Below are 24,378 nucleotides of genomic sequence, written 5' to 3'. Positions count from 1 at the left end.
TATTAGTCTTTTCTATTTTCTCCATATTACTATTCAAATTTCTTTACTGAAATAAGTTTGCGACTTCATCCTTAATTATTTAATCATTTTAACCCTTTTTGCTGCTGTAGTTTATAAAGCTGGAGGGCTAAATGGTTCTGTAGGTCTTTCCTGCAACAATATACTTAAATCACTGATAGAAATGATAGCTATTGGAATTTTATGTACCATAAATATTTTAGGTTTCTTAATAAAATCATGGTTAACCATTTATTGGTATGTTAGAGGACTTACTCAGATAAACCCATGATTTTGGAGGAATATTTTTATTATTTGTAACACCCTTGTACACAGAATTGACCTAAATTAAAGTTCATAAAGTTGGAAGATGAAGAGAACTAAGAGGTAGTAATAAACGATGGGCTTGAATCTCTACTAGTTGAGGATTGGTCCTGCTTTGAGCAGGGGGTTGGACTAGATGACCTCCTGAGGTCCCTTCCAACCCTGATATTCTATGATTCTACTGCCTTGTGCTTTGAATTAGTCATTTACATCTGTGCAAAGTAGGTGTAAAATGCTACCAAATCAGTGTGTCAGCGATTATGTTAGGTAAAAAGCAAGTCCTCACTCACCTCTCCAGCACCCGAGTTCGTGCGGAGTTGGTATGGGGCTCACAATCTGTCAGAGACCAGACACCAATTCGTTGATCAACGGGCTCACACTATCCTTAGCTTGAAAAGCTTCAGAGTAAGTGTGGCAAGTTTATTAGGGGTGAGCATCAATATTTATACACAGAAGTAAACAAAGTGATTAACAGATCATAATGGTCATGTATAATCAATCAAGATTCTACAGGATAAAACAGGTTAAAATGTAAATTCAGAAAGAGAAAAGGGGAGATGACTACTTAAGGGGAGGGGGGTGTCATGAGTAGTTCGCAGGTCAGAGCTTTGATTAAAAGTTCAGACAGAGACATCAAGTCTGGGTTAAGTTTAAGCTCATCAAAAGTTCAGACTCAACAATTACACCAACATAGTACAGGTTTAAATGACTCCACAAGGTATCAGGCATTGGAGAATTAGGCCTTAGATCTTTAGTGATATTGCTGATTTGTTTCATGATTAGATTTTTGCTGAAGGTTAAGCTTCCTTTAAGTTTTAAAGCCAGATTCTGACCTCACGCTAGCATAAGTGAGATAAAATTTGAAGTCCTTAGTGTCTTTATACAATCTTACAACATACGACGTTACCAATGCCAACAGTATATTTGTCAGACAAAATGTTACATTTTTATGACTATATTTGTTACAGTATTTAAGCAAATCTGAAAAATAGTTTTCCTTAGGTATGTTTGATTTTACTGTAATTGATTTTTTATAATAAATGATCCTACCATACTTTTATTTATTTATTATTGCAGTTTAAAGGACATTATCCAGAATGAAGATGTGAAACCCAAGCTACAATGCATCATGTCCGACCCTTCCTTTTCTATGGTAACAGTTCAAAGTGAAGATAGTGGAATAACATGGGAAACCAGCTCAAGCAGATGTTCCACTCCTTGGGCCTCAGAAGCAAGTGCTACTTCTGATCTTTGTAGTGTTGAAAGTTCATCTGTAGATTCTCCCCCAGGGAAAGTTATCTTTCTCATGGATGAAGGTAAGACTGTCCGGAAAAGAATGTGTAAATCATCAGATAGGACATCAGACTTGAAGGGAGGCCAGTGTAGCAAAAAGAGTGACTTATCTGGAATGAAGATGCAAGAATTAATAGATGCTCCCGCAAAAGTGCAGGATGCGAAGTTAAATGCTGCTGAACTGGAAGCACAAGCTATGGATGCAGAAACTTCAAAAGATAAAGAGGATTTGCTAGACATTACAGGGGAATCAGTGTCACATGCTCCAATTGCCTCAAAGTCCATGGGTAAAGAAAATAAACTGAAAAAAGGAAGGCCAGCCCTTAATGGAGCTGTAAGAGCTAAAATCCAGAAGTTCAGTTCAATTTCAGAAGAAGAAACGCCAACATTTTTTCAAAAGAAGAGTAGTAAAGATCCAGCTACGCCATCAGATATAAAAAGGAAGCAGAAACAACAGCACAAAGGATTCCTAAATCAAAGCCCTTCCTCGCCTTCTTTGGTGCATCTTGAAAAGGATTGCACTGATGGGGATGATGGTTCACTTCATAATATAAAACATGTCAAAACGAATATTGAATCTAGCAGTTTTTCAAATGCGGGTGTAACAGTTCCTCTTGATCAAGAAGAGAGAAAAGAGACACGGTCTTCTCCAGCTGAGACTCTACATGAGACATCAGAACAGTCACTGTCTTTTTCACCATCCCTTACTGAGGAAGAAGAGAAGCAGGAAATCCACACAAGTTCACCCATGCCCTTGACATCAATATCAGAATGGTCAATATCCGAGCCATCAGATCTTATGGATATAGCAGAGAAAGAAGAAATACAGCCCTTTCCTCCTGAGACTGCAAATGTAATCTCAGAACAGCCACTGTCCATTACCCCATCTCTTATTGATGAAGGAGAGAACCAGGAAATTCAGCCTAATTCATTTTTCCCCACAAAGACCATTTCAACAGATTGTATTAATGAACCAGAGGGGCAAGCAACTCAACCATATGTGTCTCTATCTACAGAATCTGTCTCTGAATGTTCTAGTTCATCACATACTGCCAAGGAAACAGAGAAACAAGAAATTCAGTTTTATTCACCTGTGACTACACAGTTGGAGCCTGCACATTCAGTTTTATCTGAAATAAAAAAGTGTGATTTTAAACCTTATCCATCTATAACTACACAATCCAAATGTGAACATCCAGATTTATCATATTCCATCGAGGAAGCAGAAAAGCAAGAAATTCATCCTTATTCGCCTGTAACTGCACAACTGGAATCTGAACAACTAGATATATCCTATTCTACTTGTGAAACAGAGAAACAAGAGAGAGAGCAATTGGAGTCTGAACATTCAGACCAGCAAGATATCCAGCCCAACACTCCCATAACTGCTCCGTCAGAGTCTGAACATTCAGATCTATTCTATTCCATTGAAGAAGCAGAAGAGCAAGAGTCTTATTCACCTGCAGTTGAACAACTGGAGTTTGAAAATGTAGATTTATCATATCCTGTTGATGAAACAGAAACACAAGGAAGTCAGTATTATTCACAAGTAACTGCAGAACCGGAGTCTGAGCTTTCAGATTTGTCATATCCCATTGATGAAGCAGAGAAACAAGCTGCACACTTGGAGTGTGAACATCGAATTTTATCAGATTCCATTGAAGAAGCAGAGAATGAAGAAATTCAGCCATATTTACTTGTACCCACACAATTCGAGTCTGAACATCTAGTTTTATCTGAAACAGGGAGTGAAGAAATTGAGCATTATTCACCCACAACTCCACAATTGGAATCTGGTCATTTAATTTTATCATATCCTATTGGAGATACAGAAACCCGAGAAAGTCAATGTTATTCACATATACCTGCAGGACTGGAGCCTGAACATTCACTTTCGTATTATTCAGTGGATGAAGTAATTCCCCAAGAAATTCAATCTTCTTCACCTGTAACTGCACAATCTATGCCTAAACATTTAGTTTTGTCACATTCTATTGATGATGAAGAGAAGAAAGACATTCAGCCATATAGACCCAAGCCTGCAAAATCAAAGTGTCACTCTTTACTTTCATCATATGACACTGATGAAGCAGAGATGCGAGAAATTCAGCTACATTCACCTAAAATAGAAAACTTGATGTCTGAACAGTTAGGCACTATGTCACTAATGCATACTGATGACAGAGATGGGCAAGAACTTCAAGCTTATTCACTGGGCACAGAATACTTGCTGTCAGCACAGTTAACAGCTCCTTCTCCCATCTTCATTGCTGAAAGTGATAAGCAAGAAATACAACCTGATGCACATGAAGTGCCAGACTTGGTTTCAGAAGTGTTGAACTTTTCAGCTGGTTCCATTAATGAAGAAGAGAAGCATGATATTGATTCTTCTTTGCCTGACATACAATATACTTCATCTGAACAGTCAATGGCTGTTTCATCAGACTTTATTGATGAAACCAGGATGCAAGAAAATCAGTCTTATTCAGCTGAAACAGACAGTGACCCATCAACACAGTTAAAAACCACCTTGGATAGGCCTTTTAATGAAACAGAGAAACTAGAAATTCAAGCTTATGCTTTTGAGGAAACTGCTTTATTGTCAGAAGAGTCAAAAACTGGCTCAGCTGATCCTACAAATAATAACGAAGCAGACAAGCAAGAAATTCAGTCTTTTCCAAATGAAGCTAAATGCTTTGAATCAAAACAATTTCCAGGTAGACTTCAGACAGCACGAACAGCCCAAAGTGCTAATGAGAATAAATCAGACATGACAATGGTATCTGATTTTGTTTCAAATGAAGTTTCCCGTAATCTCCTATCAGAGCCCATTAATGAAAGCCACACACATAATTTATACTCCTCACTACCAGGTAATCCAGTCTCAGATAAAAATGTAAATAATGTAACAGTAACTAGCATTGGAAACCTTTCAACAGCAGAAGAAATACAGCATTTTTCAAATGTAGAAGCAGGGTCAAAAGAGCCTGAACATTATCTACCAAGAGAAGAGAAATTAACAGAACGTGTGAACTCTGCAGAAGAATCCAAATATACTCCAGAACCTGATGAACAAAAAGATATGTTTAATATAATTTCAGAAGGCTATGAGATATTGAATATTCATGCTGTCCCACTCATTTCTTCAGTGGACGAAGAAGAAAGCAAACACATGCCAGATAAATTAGAATACTTAGAAACAAATACCCTCATTAAAACAAAACCGTTTGAATGTGGTGACCATGAAGCGTCAGCATATGGAACAGCTAGAGAAATTTCTGAAAACTCAGTGGCTGATGACACGGGAGTTAAAGATATGGAACAAAAAGAATTGGTTGAAGAAGTAGATGCTCAGGAAATTGTAGAAACAGAGGAGGAAATTTCCACTGTGTCAGAAAATAAAAGTGGCGAAGTTTTGAATCCTAATGAGGGTACCATTGAGATGGATTATTTTGAAAAGTATACTTTGATTGATGACAAATCCCCCACTGAACTATCTGTTCAGGGCCTATCTCCCTTTGATGCTGTAATGGCAAACCCTAAGAAACATACAGAAGAAACCATCTCTTCAACTGGAAGTTCTGATGTTAATACCTTGGAAGATGAATTTACTTTACTAGATAATGACTTAGATGAAGCCTTTTATGGAATGATAGAACAAGAAAGCAAGATGCAGTCTCATGTAGATGCTCAGAAATTTTTGACTATGCAAAAATCAATTGACTATAGTAAAAAAGTGATAAATATAGAAGATGAACAGAAGTTAGCAGGCACACCCTTATTTGATACAGAAGAAGGAGTGTTAGAACGATCCATGTTGTTTCCCACATCAGTCAGCGCGATTAACCCAGAACTTCTAGAGGAGCCACCTGCACTGGCATTTTTATACAAGGACCTCTATGCAGAAGCAGTGGGAGAAAATGCAAAAGGTGAAAATGAGCCTCCTTCTGATGAAGAGAGTGGAAATTCTGATGCATCTTTTCCTAGAAATTCTGACACAGACGATGAAACTGGAATATATTTTGAAAAATACATTCTTAAAGATGATATTCCTTGCAACGTGGCTGGGTCTGAAAAAGATGAAGTTTCAAAAGCTCAGTCTGTTAATAAAGACCTGTCAGGCCAATTGAGGGTTTCAGGAGACAAACATAAGGATTTTTATGAGGTAATTGAAAAGGAGCAGCAATCTGTTCATATTTTATCTGAAGAATCCACCAAAACCCAGGTCTTGTCAGAAGGGGAAATTGTGGAGGGAGAAAGAATCCCGTTTATTAGTGATATTAAAGTAACAATTTGTCAACCAACTCAGGCAGTTCCTTTTGGAAGCAAGCTTAATGTTTCAGATGCAAGAAATGATCCCTCTAGTCAAAGAGAGGAAGAAAATGCACCTGCAGCAACACACCAGGAATTGTCAGAGCAAATGAGTCATGAAGAGTCCAGTCAAGTACTAGATTCTGAGGTAACTGCCAATCAGAAAGAAGCATCTGTGCAAGATAAATCAAAGACAGTAACTCCTCGAACAGATGAGCGGAAAGAACAACATGAAATAGCAGCAGTTAATAAAATGGATAATTACGTGCCTCATGGAAGAACACCTGTTGATGAAAGTGAAAGCAATCAATATGTTCGTACTTCTCAGCAACCAGAGCAATTAATTTCATATTTGGATAATCACCTTCGACCCATGACAAAAGAGGCATATGATCTAGACCATGATCGTTTTGAAAGTGTGATCAACAGGGAAAAATACCTATTGGATACAGGTGAGCAGACAAATGAAAAAAGAGTCGGAGAAAATATTGCCAACGATATAGCAAAGCATATCCTAGAAGTAGCTAAGACTGGCCTTCCAGAACCTGGAGTAAAGTTTGATAAGGCATCAGGTGATTTAGACTTACAGCCCTTTAGACTTGATTTTGATAACCTTCCATCAGATTCAACAAGAGAGGATCAGTGCTTGGAGACTGATGAACATCTTGCTGAGTCAATGGATTATAAAGTGATTACCCAAGAAGAACTTTTGCAAGATGAAATATCCTCTGAATTGGCACATGAAGATTTATTGTTTGAAGACAGGGAATCGTTTGAGCCGATTAGCCATAGTTATGAATCTGTAAATGAGGCAGAGCAAGACACACCCATTGAACATGAGGATTCAGGCTTTGTGATGATGAATTCTGAAAAATCATCACTCGACATATCTGAAAGTGAGAGTCAACAAAAAGAAATTAAGAAGGTCCATGTTGATACTTATTGCTGCCAGTGCAGGTGCCCAATTTCTGCTATTGACAAGCTTTTTGGGGAGCATGAAGGCCATGATGTGACAACACTGGACACTGCTGTAATGGATATGAAGGTAAGAATTTGTTAACAGAAGCTTATGCTTCAATATGTCTCTTAGTCTATAAGGTGCCACAGGACTCTTTGTTGCTTTTTACAGTTCCAGACTAACACAGCTACCCCTCTGATACTTGATTGACTATGTAGTTTAAAATATGAATCTTTCATCTTTAACCTTAGCCCAAATTTGGGATTGGAAATTATTAGTTGGAGACTGCTTCAGATTCAGCAGAAAGAATGCAAGTATTTTGGTTTTCAGTTTCTATATATACTATCTGTTAACAGGAACTTTTCCTTTTGCTATAATTGTCAATGCTTTAGTCATCCTTGGGCTGGATTATTACAATACACTTTCTTTATACCAATGTTTCCTAAATGGTGGGTCATGGAATAGGTCATGGAAAGGTTGTAGATGGGTCATGGGCCCAGTGTGCAGTGAGGCCCTGGGGAGGAGTGGGAGTTGGAGACTAAGCACACCCCACACTTATCCCGCAGCAGCAGCTCCTGTCCCATGGGGCTGGGCCTGGCTTCCTACCTTCTGAGGCCAAACCTTGAGAGGCAATGTGACCCTGGTCATGTGCCAGAGTCACAGAGTGGGGAGCGGGCCCAGCCCTGCAGGACAGGAGCAGCCCTTGTGGGGTTGGCATCCTTTCCCCTCCTGCCCGCCTCCGGCCTCTCTTCCGCCGTGGGCCAGGACTAGGGTTGTGGTGCTGGGGTGGAGGGTGGGAGGAAACTGCTGAGGATAGTCAGTGGCCCCTTCACAGGACAAGGAAGAGAAGGTGGTAGCAGAGGAGAAGGATGCTGGATTATGATTCTGCCCCTTCCTCCCCCAATGTGGTCCCTGGGTGGGTTGCAAAGCAAGATATAATGTAGTGGGTGGATTGCCTTAGTAAAAAGTTTGGGTCCAACTACCTTCACCTACACTTGCATTCAGAAGCTTCAGCTAGTGCTGAACATACATGCAGTGCTCACCTCTTGGGTTGGGCCAACATGAACACATCACCCTTGTGCTCCGTGAGCAGCACTGGCTCCCAATCCACTGGAAGGTGGGAGTTATTAATGTTAAAGCGCTGCCGTGGCAAAGCTTTAATGTTGCTGTCCCTTCCCCTTGCCGGCGGCCCTGCTGGTAGGGTCTGTACTGGCAGGACCGCCGACGGGGTGGGGCAAAAGGGGCAGGGACATTAAAGCACTGCCGCGGCAGCGCTTTAAGGACGGTCCTTTGCCGCGGCAGCGCTTTGATGTTCCTGCCCCCCCCCCACCGCGGCAAAGGGCCCTGCAGTGCTTTAATGTCCCTGCCCCATTTCCCCCCTCCCCCGCAGCCTCCAACAGGCGGGGGGGGGGGGAGCAAAGGGAGCAGTTGCCCTGGAGCCGGCGATTTAAAAGGGCCCTGGGCTCCAGACACTGCTGCCGGAGCCCCGGGCCTTTTAAATCAACACAGGAGCCCAGGGCGGCGTGGGCCAGGTGGCCTGAAAGGGCTGGTTGGGGAATGCTGACTCCCCCCAGCCCCGCCCCTTCTGCCCGTACGAGTAAGTGGCCTAAAACTTACTTTCACCCCTGGCGTCATCCTTAATATAGGTGGGATTTTTTGGCATGTGGAGAGGCATAACTTTAGTAACACTGGTTCATTTCACTTTGACTTTGTAGAGTAACCTCTATATGCTTGCACTGACATTGTCACAAGATTGTTAGCGGTCCAGTTTAAGTACAAAGGTCAGACAAAAGCTTTAGCCTGGTTACAAAACATGGCTAAAATCTTACCTTTCACTACACATTAGACTCATGTTTTTTAATCAGTTTCCTTCATTTGGTTGTAGTGGTAGTGCAGACGAGCTCTTATTGTCTTCAGCGGAGGGGAGAGAAGTGCCTGATCTGGAGCCTAAATGTGCACCATTGTTGATGTTTTAAAAAATTTGCGGCCAGATTCTAGGATAGCAATTGTCAGATCTATCCAATATAAAAGGTTGAAACAAACTCAAAAATATAGGTATGAAATTAAAATTCACCTCATCCATAATTCTAGCAAGACTATTCTTGCCAGTATACAATTTAGTATTATGATAGGTATACATTAATTAATATACTATGTATAATGAATACATCAAGATATGCCTACAATATAAATACTTGTGAAAACACTTTTCACTCCTCTAGAAACTTGTCTATGTTTAATTGCAGTTCGGCTCCGAAAAGTGACTATAAAAATGGTATTATGAGGTCTAATCTCTATGATCTCATTTATTCCATATCCAATTTGCTCAGTTTACCTGTCAAAAGGTATTCCTTTTATAGTTACCAGCTCTGCAATCTGAATCCAGCATCTGAAAGTCATGCTGTTTTCTGGATTGTGCACAGTCACCAGTAATAACCATTTTGCAATTGGAACTTTATTAAAAATTCTGAGCCATGTTGCATCAGTTTTTAAGCAGAATTCCCTATTGATTTCACCTTTAACTTGCACTTTTTTGCATCTCATTCTGGCCTCTTTGCATGTAAGTTACTTTCACTCTCTTACTAACTGTTAAAACCAGTATGGTTTATTAACATTAAATGTATACATTTCACCCTTGAATTTGGCCTGAAAGTGGATCTCTGGCATGTGTTCTGTTGCATTAGTATATTATAACACTAATTCAAAAGTAAGAATAAAAAATTATAGGATGATGAAATACTGCCCTCAAATATAAATATTTACAAAATTTTGCAACTGTTAATTTTTCTTTTTCTCTGGTCTGTGCATGTACTACATTTTATCACTTTTTATCTACAGCAGTTCCTGCTTTGGCTGTGAATTATGATCAGCTGCCAAAATGTCACTAATCAAGTCACAGGTCTGAAGTCTTCCCTGGTGTAGTTGCACTGAAGCCAGTGGAGTTACTCCAGAGATGGCTATGTCCCCTGATGTAATTCCCTGGCTGTGGAACTTGGAGATACAGCCAGTAATTAAATCTGGCCACAACACATGTCTGACTTCACATGATTTCTACCAGCCAAAGCTCATGTTACTCTTAGATTGTCTGTGTAGTTCTCCCTACTCACACAGATATAATTGCTAAAGAAATAAGAAGACAACACAATGCTCACCTTCTCAGCTTTTGGCATTAGAGCAGAAATTCATATTAAGTGAAATGAGCTGTTAACCTATAAAAACTGACAGAGCCTTTATCTTCACAAACAGAATTCCACATTGGGATCTCAAAGTGATCAATCCTAAATATTTATCAATTTAACATTACATTTTACAATAGAATATGATATTTATAATTCAGAAGTCACGTGTGGTATTTTTCAAACATGTTTTGGATGTGGAAGTTTGCCAAATTATAGGAAGCTGCTACCAACCTTCCTCTAACCTTCCATTCAGAACTATACAAATTGATTAAAACCGAGTGCACTTATGAAATATAAATTGCATATGAGCAGATGGCCAGCTCTCTCAAGGAAGGTCAAGAAGGACTACTGCATAGAGAGACAGCTCTATTATTATTATAATATCTGGTCAATGTTGTCTTTATTGTTCCTAGAGCCTTATTCTGTATTGCTTGCACATCTAAAACAACCGGTGACTTTGATGGAAGTTTTGGGTGTAAACGGAATGGAAGTTCAGACCTTCAGTGTACAATACATACATAGTTTAAATTGTGTATATTTATTTAAAATATTTAAAAGTGAACCTCAGGAACATCTATATTTATGTTTAGTTTCCTAGATACTTCTCATTGTGGGCCTGATCCTGCAGTCTCTGGAGCATTCCTGTGCTGTGCTGTGCTGAGCGCCCTCAAATTCCCACACAGCCAGTGAGAATGGAGGGTGTGAAACAGCTCACATAAGCACCTTGAAGGATCAATTGTTGTTTCTTCTTTGAATTTGGTATTCTACCTTTTCCAACCACTATTCCTGTGCTTGCCTTTCTAGTCATGGTGAAGCTATGAAATTAATTTTAACAATTGTTCTAATAACATCTAGAGGTGAAACATTACATATATATTTTATGTGAAAGCTTTACAAAGCAGTATTTCCCAAGCATCATATTTAGAAAATTGCTGCCACTTTTTTATTTCAGGATCAATTAGATGAATTTCTAAGAGAGTTACAGCAAAAGTCAGTGAAGTTTGAGGAGTTGGTTAGTGAAATAGAATCCCTGTTTAATTCTGTTGAGGTAAGTCTAATATCTACACTACTCCTGTTTTCTTTCCTCCTTCAATATTGGCAGTCCTTTTAAGATATTTTATACTATTTTGTAGTTTCATGTTATCATTTTAACAGGAATTATCTGTTTCACTAGTCCTTAAACAAAGTTTCCTTACTACGAGTGATTAACTGAGAAAAATATATAGTTCCTTTACTATACAGCGCTGCTGCACAGTGAACACTATGTGGAATATTCCCCACTGGATGGGGAAATGATTGTGATAGCATTTTCAATCTGTTTTGTTTAATTTTTAAACTTTTACATGGATCAACATTTTCAAATGTTGGATACCTAAAGTTCGGCACCTAAATTCATGTTCGGGCATCTAAATGAGTGGTTTGATGCCCAGACGTGCTTAGTATTTGTAGCCTATGTTGATTTCAATAGGAAATTTGGATGTTCAGCTGCTTTGAAAATAAGGCTTCTTATTTAAGTGCCTAACTATAGAAACCTTAACTTTAGGCACTCAAGTTCGAAAATATTGGCCATTGTTTTTAAAGTATTTACCTAATGATATTTCTTATACATGAACTTGCTTAGATAATTACATACGTCTTTTTGTAAGGATGCCAAAGGCTGCCTGACTAATAGTTGGTGTTTACATAATTTAGAGAGTTTTATGTATATTCATTCACTGATGTAGTTTTACTTCTCAGGTTTTCATGTTTTATTTTCCAGGAAAACAGTAAGAAAAATGAGCAGTTTTTAGAAGACCAAAATGAAGAGATGGTTAAGACAGTGATAGCCCACTATGATGAGATGACCCAGAACTTTGAGGAGGTGAAGAAGATGAAAATGGAATACTTGTATGAACAGATGGTTAACTTTCAGCAAAGTATTGTTACGGTGAAGGAAACCTTAGAGACAACTGTAACAGAAACTGAAGAACTTGATTATGTTGTTTTCCTAAATGTAAGTATGAATTACATTCATAACAGAAACCTTAATGATATTAGTCACATATGGCATTTGATATAATATCCTAAGACCTACTTTGTCTTCTGAGGTAAATTAATTCTGAAATCTCAGATACACCAGTCTGGAACTGCTGGGTCATGTGAAGGTTCAGAGAAGAGGTCAAAGAATGATCTGTCATGTGGAAAACATGCCTCACTGTGAGACACTAAAGGAACTCAGACTATTTAGCCTATTGAAGAGCAGGTTAGGAAATGACTCAGTCACAATCTATAATTAGCAGAGAGAAGATATCTGTTATGAGAGGATTCTTTATTACAGCAAATGATGGTGTAACAAGAAATTGGAAGAAAATGGAAATGGTAATTGAAGTCGGAAGAGTCCAAACCAGAAAAAAAGACTGACATTTTTAACAGTCAGGGGAACTAATCATTGGAACCGATTACCAAGGGTTGTGGTAAATTCTCCATTACTTACAGTCTCTAAATGTTTTGTGGGTTAGATGCAGGAATCACTGGCCAAAATCTATGCCCATAGGAATGCACAGTTGCTGCAAGAATTGTCAGTGACTCAGTGAGTGGCACTTCCCCCTCTGTGTCAGTACTAACTCAATGCCCATCACAATATCTGGGGGGGCATGTGCCACTGGATATGCCATGTCTCAGGTCAGATGTAAAAATGGGGCCCTAACTATGTGTGGTTGTTAAAGATTACAGTTACATGATTTTGGCTGGGGCTGGACCCAGTCTCTCAATAATGCAAGAGGCTCCAGCCCTCTAGAGAATTGGCGCTCCCTGATTAGTTGCTGGCCTCACTTGTCTGCCCCCAAGGCAGAATAACCAGTCATCTGCTACAGGCAGAGCCCTCTCCTCCCCTCCCCACAACATCCTGAAACCATTCTCATAGCAGGCGGGGCGGGAGCTTAAGGGTAAGTCTACATGGGAAAGAAAAACCCATGACTGGTCCGTGCCAGCTGACTCGGGCTGCGGGGCTGTTTCATGGCTGTATAGACTTCTGGATTTGAACTGCAAACCAGGCTCTAGGATCCTGCAGGGTGGGAGGACTCCAGTATTTGGGCTCCAGCCCAAGTCCAGAAGTCTACACAGCAATGAAATAGCCCCGCAGCCCGAGCCCCATGAGCCTGAGCCGGGTGGCACAAGCCAGCTGCGGGTTTTTCTTTGCTGTGTAGACATTCCCAACGAGTGCAGCAGCTCAGGGTGACTCCATTCCCTCCTCCTGTGAACAGCCCCAAGTGCTTCTCCCCTGGCCTGGAAGGGGGATAAGGGACCCACTGCAGTCCCCCTAGACCTGGGAGGGGGTGCGAAGAAGCTTAGGAGGAGCAGAGATGTAGCTGTGGAGTAGGACTGAGGGGATGGGGTTTGGGGAGGCTGAATGAGGTGGGGGGGGAAAGCTGAGGATTTGGGAGCTGGGGGGAGTGAACTTGGAGGGCTGAATTGGTGAGGACTGGGGGCTAAGCTGATGGGGTTGGGGGCTGGATGGGGCAGAATTAATTGCTGGGCAGGGGATGGGCAGACCTGTGAGTGAGACAAAAAGGCTAAAACCCTCCCCAAAATAGTCTTTTTTTATTATTTAAAAAAGGCATGATTTGGGGGGCTAATCTCCTAATTTTGGGGGTCTTTAACTCATGATTTTTGATCTCTTGAGGCTGGCAATGCCGATATCCTCTAGCCCTTTCTATAAGGAACGGAGGGTTAATCCTGATCTGTTCCGTGTCCTCTTTGTGCTGCTAAAGAGACAGCTGAGGATTCCCATGACCTGGGAGTATTCCCAGCTCAACTGGTGTAAAGGTCATGGAGCTTCTAAGGGTCAGCAATGTGGAGGCAATTTTGGTCTTGGAATTTGGACCCTAATGTTTTAATGTAGAAATTATATCTCCTCCTGTAAATGTAACTTACGACTTGTTTCAGCAAAGTAATTAAGCCTTGTGCTGACTAATTGTGTTTAAAGCTAGGCAGGTGCGTAGTAACATGCTGAGTCATTCATGGCCTTAAAGAGGGGAAAATACTTGGAGACCTAAATTCTCTGCTGGTGCGTATGGGAAAATTTCCAGTGAAGTTCATGAAGTGGTGCTTATTTACATCAACAGAAAAGAGCAGACTCAGTCTTTAAATTACTTGCTTTAATATTATGTTGACTTCTGTTTTTTATTGTTAATACATTCTTTTCCCCTTTCTCTATTAGTTATCTAAAGAAATGAATAAAAGGTACATGGTTTAGGTGCATTGTAGTGAATATTAGGATTAGCATGTTTGGCTGCTTTATTTAATACTTTCTTGAAAGCATGCTTCCAGTATAAATCTCTGCTTTTAAAAACACCACAAATAATAGTCTGGGAAGAAATCTTACACTTGTTACTGTAGCTGACAGCTTTTGAAGGGTTTTGCATGTGTTTTATAATTCATAATTTAAATAATAATAAATATAGCTTTTTTTAAATGTCAGATCACTTGGAATATTCTGCATAGCCATTCTTAAATAGCTGCTGCTTGTAATTATATAAGAGCATTCTGATGATGCTTAGATTTCTGCCTTAAATACCCTGTTTTGAAGTGTTCATATTTTACTAGTGTAATTTCCATATGAGATGAAATCTTAATGAAAATCATCCAACATGTCACTTATATGGGTGGAACTGCTGGGATAAATTCAGAGCTAGTATAAATGGTTGCAACTGTAGTGAAGTTTGAATTTGACTATTTCATCTGTGTTTGTATCCTCCCCCCTTCCCCAAACACACACACCAACAAAACCCCCAAACCCATAATCAAACCCTTATTCCCCATCTGATTTGCCACTGAGGGTTCTGTTTAGGGGGACTCATCCTGATGAGAGAGAATTTAATCTTAAAATAATTTGCCATCTGCTAAAATCTGCACAAGTTATCTCTTATTATGTATAAAGCCTGAACCCACAGCCCTTTTGTGCACAACACTGTTATGGAGTGAAATCCTGGTCCCACTGAAGTCAATGGCAAAACGCCTCTTGAAGTGGGGCCAGGATTTCACTTATTGACTTAAACCGGAGTTATGTACTGATATTCATCCCATATGATTAATCAATACTGAAGTCAATGGTACTTAGTCATGCACTTAAAGGTATGCATGTGCTTAAAGTGTGCAGCTGGATTGGGGCCTAGGTAAATCATATGTGGCCAATTCAGGGACAGACTGTAAAATAGTAAGTTTTTATTATAAGAAATATCAAATTGGAAATTTCTATGTGAGTAAGGGGTTATTTTTTTAAGTGATGCTCAAAACATCCTTTCATATTTCTCATTATTCACGGGATTTGTGCTATGAAATCATGTGGCATACGAACAGCCATACTGGGTCAGACCAAAGGTCCATCTATTCCATTTTCCTGTCTTCTGACAGGGGCCAATGCCAGCTGCCCCAGAGGGAATGAACAAGTGCCATCAAGTGATCCATTCCCTGTCATTTATTCCCAGCTTCTGGCAAAAACAGGCTATGGACACCATCCCTGCCCATCCTGGCTGATAGCCATCGATGAACTTATCTAATTTTTTTTTGAACCCTGTTATAGTCTTGGCCTTCACAACATCCTCTGCCAAGGAGTTCCACAGGTTGGCTGTGCCTTGTGTGGGAAAAATACTTGCTTTTGTTTGTTTTAAACCTGCTGCCTATTAGTTTCATTTGGTGGCCCCTAGTTCTTGTGTTATGGGAAGAAGTAAATAACACTTCTTTATCTACTTTCTTCACACCAATCATGATTTTATAGACCTCAATCATATCCCCCATTAGTTGTCTCTTTTCCAAGCTGAAAAGTCCCAGTCTTATTAATCTCTCCTCATATGGAAGCCATTCCACACCCCTAATCATTTTTGTTGCCCTTTTCTGAATCTTTTCCAATTCCAATATATCTTTTTTGAGATGGGATGAACACATCTGCATGCAGTATTCAAGATGTGCACATACCATGGATTTATGTAGAGGCTATATCATATTTTATACCTTATTATCTATCCCTTTCTTAATGATTCTCAGCATTCTGTTCGCTTTTTTGACTGCCGCTGCATATTGAGTAGATGTTTTCAGAGAACTATCCACAATGACTCCAAGATCTCTTTCTTGAGTGGTAACAATTAATTTAGACCCCATCATTTTATATCTATAGTTGGGATTATGCTTTCCAATGTGAATTACTTTGCATTTATCAACATTGAATTTTATCTGCCATTTTGTTGCCCAGGGACTCAGTTTTGAGAGATCCTTTTGTAACTCTTCGCAGGCTGCCTGGGACTTAACTGTCTTGAGTAGTTTTGTATCCTCTGCAAATTTTGCCACCTCACTGTTTACCCCTTTTTCCAGATCATTTATGAATACGTTGAATAGGACTGGTCCCAGTACAGACCTCTGGGGGACACCCACTACATTAAAATTGTATACCAACATATGGCAATCTGTCCAATTACTTGTATATTGTAGATTATTGAAAAGTAGGCTACGCAAAAATAATTTTCAAGGATTTTTATTGCATGTTATTTACTAGCATTAGCTTACATATTAAAATTAGTTTTTGTGCATGAACCAGATTATTTTAATTGATTGTATCTGATTTACTAAAAAAGATTAAGAAAAGGATTTATATAATGCTGCATGTCTTTCTAAAGAAAATTTATTTTTTTATTACGTATATCCTGTTAAAACTGTGAACAACTAACAACTTCAGTGTAAAAACAAATGGGGTTGCTTGACTGCTTTGTAGAAAGAATTCTTTCATTTCTTTGGAGCTGCTTTTGCCTCAAAGTTAAAAATATGTTGTTGTTTTTTATAATGAACGAAGCAAATAAGGGATAATTGAGTCCAATCCATTTTCCTTTTTCTTTTTTTCTCCTCATAACCAGCTGCTTTACATTATGTCTCTGAAGTCAGCTTCCTGTAGATAGATGTAATTTTCTGTAGCCTTTAAATATACAAAGGGACAATGTCAATAAGTTTAAACCCCATATTCTTGAGGGCCTTACTGAGAACTTCATATCTAAACTTTCCCACAGTTCATGAGTGTACAGATATGTGTAGTTAGATTGGGTTCATCTTTACTGCTAAGATATCTTTGAACTAATTTTAAACACTGTACCCCCTACTTAACGTTCAAAGTTAGGAAGTTCTCTTCTCTTTGGTTGTTGCTCTTAAATCCATGGGAAATATTTTGAGCAGTGCATGTCACATGTTATTCATCTTTGAGCTTTGGAAGCTATGTAATACTACAGGGATTTATTTGGATATATATTTTCTTCCCAATAGGTTACTTTCTGCAATGGATAAATCTCTCTCATTAGAAAAAATGCCCAGTGCATTTTCACTTTTTGACCATTATGCAGACGGTTCAGTGAGAAGTGATCAGAATACCTTAAAATGTGTCGCTGGTAAGAATCTATGGGTGCACCCTGTGAAAAATAAACGTTTTCACAAAACCTTGGAATTTATAGAAAAGTAAAATCAGAATGTGCTTTGGAAAAAAAAAGTTGAGTTGTGAGCCTGTGTAATTAGCAATCAGAGCTGAATTTGAAATGAAGTCTAATTGTGCACAAGTGTTTGGTTTATTGCTGGGCAGGGGGAAAGGTAGCACAGGAGAAAACACTAACTCTTGTTTATTCTAAATTCTAATCACCCTTTACAATACCTGTCCATTCCAAAATGAAAATCTCATATTGGCATAAAGCCTGTGTAACACTCTCCATGCTGAGGAAGCCCCATGGTGCCCACGTATGTGGGGTCACAAATATGGCAGCCATTCAGGGTGTGCTTCTGAACCACCTCCTTGCTGGGGAAGCAGGCCTCTGGAGTGGAGAGAAAAGTTGGGGTGGACTGAAAAAACAGGCCACTGGATGTGTATTTATGTGGATCTAGTGGCTGGAAAACCTATCCACATATGGATATGAAGGAGCAGTGGCTACAGTAGCTGGACCCAGCCCGCTCTGTAGGCAAGGGCAGTGACTATGGAGGGTAATGGGGTGTATTCCATCTCCCCAGCCCATACTTAGTGCACAAGCCCGTTTAATTTAAACTAAAGCTTGTTTAGTTGTGCTTTGTGCCATATGTGTGTGTGAATTTTACCTATGAAGATCATCCAGATCTGACCAGCAGTCATGGAAGTTAAGAGAATAAACAAGCCATGTTTGTCTACTGGCCATGGTATATCAGCTTCATCCATTACTAGCTTTCTCTTCAGTTTTATGATTTCTGAGAACTAACAGCTCAGAGTCAGCATAGTTCTTTGCAGCAAGCCACCATTCAGCTTCCCTCCTGTCAGCATCCTGCCAATCATTCTCTTCATCTTTTCAAAACATATTTTTAAATGTTGTTTCAAGAAATAAGAAAATTAAATGTAGTTAGATGTATCAAGGCAATTCTGTATTCCAGTGACGGTCTGAGTGCTGGCGTCCTACCCCAACACAGCCCCATGCCATTGTAGCTTTTAAAAAAAAGTAACTTACTAGGAAGTTTCTAGCAGTTTTTATTAAAGATTTAGAGCAAATTTCCTTTGATGCTATTATTCAGTTTATAAACTGACCCTTCCAATCCAGCAGGTGAGTCCCACCTTCTTACTCTGACTGCCAGCTAATGGCAAGGAGGTAATTGATGGAACAGATTTGCCTTTGTTTTGTGTTTGCTTTCCACAAACACTTGGATTAAAAACCAGTTAGCTTCCTAAAGTTGCTGAGCTCCCCTTCCTATTTTGATCTGCTTTAACCACTGTGTCCAGTCAAAACCAAACAGCACAGCCAACCAAGGCTGGATTTGCACTAACAAACTAGAAGTGAGGGGCTCTAGATCACATTTCCAGTTCCCAATAACCCAGCTAGCCCTCTCCTATATTTCTCTCCTTCACTTTTTCCTCCATATAGTCTTTTCCCTTGCTCTTCTGCACTGTATCTCTACATTCCCTTGAAACTAAATCTGTTATATAAACAGAAGATATCATCTCTTCCTTTTTTTCTTTTCCTCCATACCTTGTAATGCTCTCTCTCCCTTAGCTCCCTATGTAGTTCTAGCTCCTTTTTCTTCCTATCTAATCCTCCTTTTTGTGCTGTCTCTTCTGTGACTTTTGATTGCTCACCTCTGCTGCATCACTCTATTCTATTTAAAGTACTTGTATGAAGTGACTGTGCCTCACAGTCTTTATCTATTTATCTTCGCAAATAGAGTATTTGCCAAAAAAAAATACACATTCGGGTCGACTGAAAATTTAGCAAATTCATGCTGAATTTACCAAATTCTTTCAGTTGAAAACAAAACCAAATATTTGAGTTTTTCAAATCACCAGAACATTTTTGTTTCAGGTTAATCCAAAGCTAATTTTTTTCTCTGATGTTTTTTCAGCCAACTAGCAGAAAAATATATTCATCCAGCTCTGCTCTCAATACCCCTGAGAGGTAGGGAAGTGCTATTATACTCATTTTACAGTTGGGGAACTGAGCCAGAGAGAGGCTAAGTGACTTGCCCAATGTCAGACAGGAAGCCTGTGACAGAGCAGGGAATTGAACCAGGCTCTTCTCAATCCCAGGTGCCATAAGTACTGGACCATACTTCTTCCACTTCTCTGTCAGTGCACTGACACTGAAATGAAATTTCCTCAGATCTTGATCTTTGAAGTCCTGTCATCCACTACACACACACACACACACACACACACACACACACACACACTCTCTCTCTCTCTCTCTCTCTCTCTCTCTCTCGGTGCTGTGGGTTGATAAAATAGCAAAAATAGATTTTTTTTTCAAAGTCTTTCCACCACATCAGAAAATTGTCCCCAAGAGCTTCCCACCCAGTAACTTTCTCCTCCACCCATTCGTCTCTTCGCTTAATCCATTCTCTCAGTAAAGGCCTGGGACCATAGATAAACCTTGCAGCATACCCAGAATGTAATCAGATCTGTCAGGAAGAAAAGGAGGGAACAAATTCCAAGGTCAAGGACATGTCACTGATAAAAACCTGCCACCAGCCACTGCTGTTTAAATCAGGTTACTGTTTGACTCAAGCACTTCCACTGATTGCAACTTTCTGCCAATGATACTATGAAAGGAGGGGGAAACTGACCATTCTCCCCATTACACTGACCTTGTGAAAACCCCTCCATGGAATGCTATATGTTTGGGTCGTCTTGGTTTTCCTGTGAGCAGAGGGGGTAGAATCCGGGATGAAATGATCTATGCGACAGCATGTCACTGAAAACTAGAGCTGGTAGAAATGTTTTTGATGGATTATTTTTCCATTGGAAAATGCCATTTCATTGAAATTGAAACTTTCCCTGGAAACTTGTCAGTTTTTATTACATTTTATTTCAGGAAAAAAGCCGCGACATGAAGCATTTTGATGATGTCAGTACATTCCATTTCAACATTTTCTGAAGGGAATATATCAATATTTTGTTTTGAAATGACTTTTCAATTTGAAATTTATTCTATATTATAAAAAATAAAGTTGATATTGAAATAGAATACTTTGATTTAATACAAACTAAATGTTTTGATTGACTTGAAACAACAATTTTTCAAAAAATTTCATGGTTTGGGAAATTTTGAAATTTTTTGTTTTCATTCTAATTTGGAACAGAAACAAATTTGAAAATTGCATAATTTCCCATTAAATGAGAATTCTGGTTTCCATACAACTCTACTGAAAACCCACAATAATTTCCCCCCTAGATACTATTAGAAGACAGGCTTTTCTAGATGCAATAAAAAACCCAAATCTGGTTTGCTGTTAGCAACTAAAGGGATGAATTTTTCAATGACAGGCAGATATAATCTTACTGTAGCTCTCTGTATAAATCACAGGAAAACAGCTAGCATCAGCATCTACTTTGTTAATGCCACAGGCGATCATCATCATTAGTCTGAAGATAACTGAAAAGAGCAAAAACTTTCTGCTTAGATCTTTATAGAATCCATGCAACATGGAAATTTACTGGGTAAATGAAAAAACAGTGTATATTTTTGTTCTGTGCAATCAGACTATTTAACGGTGAGATATGGTTTTGTCTTCCATTGACTCATAATCCTGAAAAATAACAATCTCACGAGGGCTGGTTCCATTTGGATCAGCAGTCAAACTTTTGGTGCTTATCTGAGGTTTGTGAAAATCTTAGAGGACTTTGTGGCATCCCCAATCAGGTCACCAGGTTTCAGATGATATAGGGTTCAAAATCAAAGTATGGCAGCCTTGCAGAGCTCAAGCAGAGTTCTATGTCTATCCCCTGAAAGGATTATCTCCCCACAAAACATCCCTGGACATCCAGGGAACAGTTCAACAATAGTGAGACTCCAAAGAGTCTCTCCCTCTCCATGCTGTTAAGTTCTGAGCCCTGGAGGGCAGAGCCCACTTAGCATTGTGTCCAAGCAGAGTCTGTTCCTCTCTGGGAGCAATGGCCTCTCCCATAGTTCACATCCTTTCTTTTAAAGACCTATTCCTCAGCTGTCACCTCTCCCTCTAGAATTGACAGACTGTACAATCTCTTCATGCTATGACGGGTACTTTTCCTAGATTCCAAGGAATCTTATCAACTATTTCTGCCCTTGGCTAGCAGTGGGGTACATCCACTCCTGCCTCTGAAACCTGGCTCCCTTCTTCAGTAGGTTTCCACTTCCCACTAACTAGCTCTAGTGTAGTATTTCTTATGAACAAGTGTTTCACTTGTCCTTTTGGTTGGTCTCCTGTTCAGCAGGTGCTGTCCTGTTATTATCTCTCTGTTCAGGGCAAGGCCAGTTCCACAAAAATAGGCTCTCCCAAGAAGCAGCCTGCTTCCCTCTCTAATACAGTGCAACCCACTGTAGTAACCCTCCTGCTGGGCTTTCTAATCTGACATCTTAAATTATAAGAGGCACTTTGAGGCTTCAGCAGAATTTATGCCTCAGAGTGCACTACAAAGTAGTAGATGCCTGAGCACGTGGACTCACTCTCTTCTACTAAGGTTAATAGGCCTCATGGGGAAAGGGCAGGGGAAGGGATGATGCCCATGACATTTTACTACACTGCAGTACATACCTGATAGCTTTAAGTTTTAAAGGTATCACTGGACTCAGTGGTGGAATGCGGGTTCCCATATCACCAAAGGGCAGATAGAGGCAGCCTGTATCTATTAATATGTAGATTGGGAGAAAGCAAGTTAGTGACACGGGCACTCCTAAGGCTGACCAGATTCTGGGTTGGTGGGGAAGGTCCCACTTTACCATTCCCTGAAGAGGAGGCTTGTAGCTAGTTGAAAGGAAGCAAATCATTGGATAGATTTCCTAAGAACTGCCACTGTGGCTAAGGAATGGGGATTGAGGAATGGGCAGTAGTTTTCCCAACCTCATGAGGGCATCATTTACATCATACCTCTAATGCTGGAATAATATTGTCTGCATCACAGATTGTAGACCTGTGTGACAGTTTTTGTTTTTTCTTTTTTTGTTTTTAAAGAAAAGAATGGACAAGATGGGATATTATCATTAGCTGTTGAGAAGTTCTGATTCTACACATAGGCTCTGACTAAATGTGCAGAAAAAGGAAATCTGCACCTGTCGAGCTAGGAAGCTCTACACCACCTCAGGGAACAAAACATTTACCTGCCTTCACCTAATAGTGTTAGGCCTTGGTGATCAATTCAATATTTGGGTTTAGGATTATTTTATCTGGGGTCCTATCAACTAGATGGTACTCTGGCCTCCAAATATGCATATGATCCAAACATACCCCTCTGTAGGTGTAACTGTTGCCTCTGCTTAGCCTGATAATCTGTATTTAGCCCTTCCAGGTGTTGGAAGCCTTGTGCCTGGCTCCTCTTGGACTCAGGGTTTGGCTTCAATCCTTGAGCCTCCCAAGAACTATCATTATGTCTCTCTGGGTGCCTCATGTGAAGTTTGGAAGAGGTGGAGGTAGGCCAGTGGCTCACCTGCTGCTGGTTGTGGCATGCTGTCTGAGGAGGAGTTCATTGGTATTTGTGTAGCAACAACTAGCTGAACACCCATAAGCCTGGGAACTGCTGCTGCTGAGAAAATGGACCATTTGAGACTGGTAGCTGGGTATGGGCTGAATATTCACTTAGCTGGATAGCACTGAAATTTTTACTATTTGACAAATATTGGGCTAAATTCTGTCAGCCTCTGCACCTATGCCAACCCCACTCAGATCAGTGGAATTGTATGGGAGTAGTGAATCAGACAGACAGAATTTTACTCCTAACAGTTGATTCACCCATCCCTAATTGATATGAACTTATTGGCCTAAAATTGCAACTTTATTGTCCTTATTCAGTTATTTGAAATAGTCCCCCTATTTTTTATTTTAATGAATCCTTAACTGGCTGTCATCTCAAATATTCATAGTTAAGGGAAAATAAATCATCTGGTTGTCTCATGACATGCATAACTGGAGTTGATGTGGTTCAATATAAGCAGTATAAATAACTACCAAAGTCTATCTTCCAGTTCCACAGACTCCAAAATTGCTACCTCAGGAACCAAACTCTGCTACAAGCACATCAATTGCAATCTATTGGACTGTGAGTGAAGGAGACGTCATTGATTGCTTCCAGGTGTATTGCATGGAGGAACCTCAACCAAACAAAGATCAAAGTGGTATGTGACTGAACCTGCATCTCACCAACACTAGTTCAACATCTCAAATAAAATTATATCTAAAATGATCCTTAAAAGATGTGGCTAAGCTATTGCTATAAAGGGGAAGAGCACAATATGACTGATACTGAAGAGTTAATATTAACAGTAGTAAGGACAGATAACGCTGCAGATACAGATCTCCACCTCCAAAAATCAGGTGCCTGGTTATGGATTTAGGGGTCTGGATTTATGCTCTCAAGTTGGAAAAATATGTTTAGTGGTAACAAAGCAGGAAAAACTCAGCAAAAATGCAACATTTCAACACACAGGTACAGATTTTTCAAAATGGCACAAAAATATTTTACTTTTTAAATATGTGAATTTGAGGTGCAATAAAGAAGTTTGTACAGTAAAAAACCAGACTAGTAATAAGAATTATTTAAAGTATTTGAATGTTGCTTAAACACTTTTTGTAAGATGTGCAGCAAATTAAATTCATTTCTGAGAGATTTAGTTACACAAGACAGAAATGAAGCCAAGATTCACAACTATTTACAGCTGTTTACAGTATTACTAAAGATTTGGGGTCCAGTCCCTCAAAGCATTGAGTGCTCTAATATCCGTTTGACTTCAATGGGAACTGAGGTCACTCAGCACTAGGGCTGATCTAAGAGTTAATAAGAACTTTTTTTCAGTGGAAAATTGGGTTTCCAATTAAACAAAATCTTCCAAA

At 39.6% G+C, this 24,378-nt stretch overlaps 1 protein-coding gene across 3 annotated transcripts in view; it reads left to right on the top strand.

The window, feature by feature from the left end:
* CMYA5 (cardiomyopathy associated 5) overlaps nt 1-24,378 on the top strand; it is a 63,339-nt gene that overhangs the window by 7,064 nt on the left and 31,897 nt on the right. For 2 of the 3 annotated variants that reach the window (XM_034774527.1, XM_034774529.1), the window contains exons 2-7: nt 1,399-6,970; nt 11,015-11,110; nt 11,822-12,055; nt 14,261-14,283; nt 17,344-17,465; nt 23,514-23,663. In XM_034774527.1, the coding sequence (XP_034630418.1) occupies nt 1,399-6,970; nt 11,015-11,110; nt 11,822-12,055; nt 14,261-14,283; nt 17,344-17,465; nt 23,514-23,663 (6,197 nt within the window). The remainder of the gene's footprint in view (nt 1-1,398; nt 6,971-11,014; nt 11,111-11,821; nt 12,056-14,260; nt 14,284-17,343; nt 17,466-23,513; nt 23,664-24,378) is intronic. The other variant, XR_004646254.1, reaches the window with a different exon arrangement.

The sequence above is a fragment of the Trachemys scripta genome, chromosome 6 (assembly GCF_013100865.1).
Source record: "Trachemys scripta elegans isolate TJP31775 chromosome 6, CAS_Tse_1.0, whole genome shotgun sequence".
Classification (NCBI taxonomy): domain Eukaryota; kingdom Metazoa; phylum Chordata; order Testudines; family Emydidae; genus Trachemys; species Trachemys scripta.
Note: the sequence above shows the minus strand (reverse complement) of the source record. Positions and strands in the feature narration are given on the sequence as shown.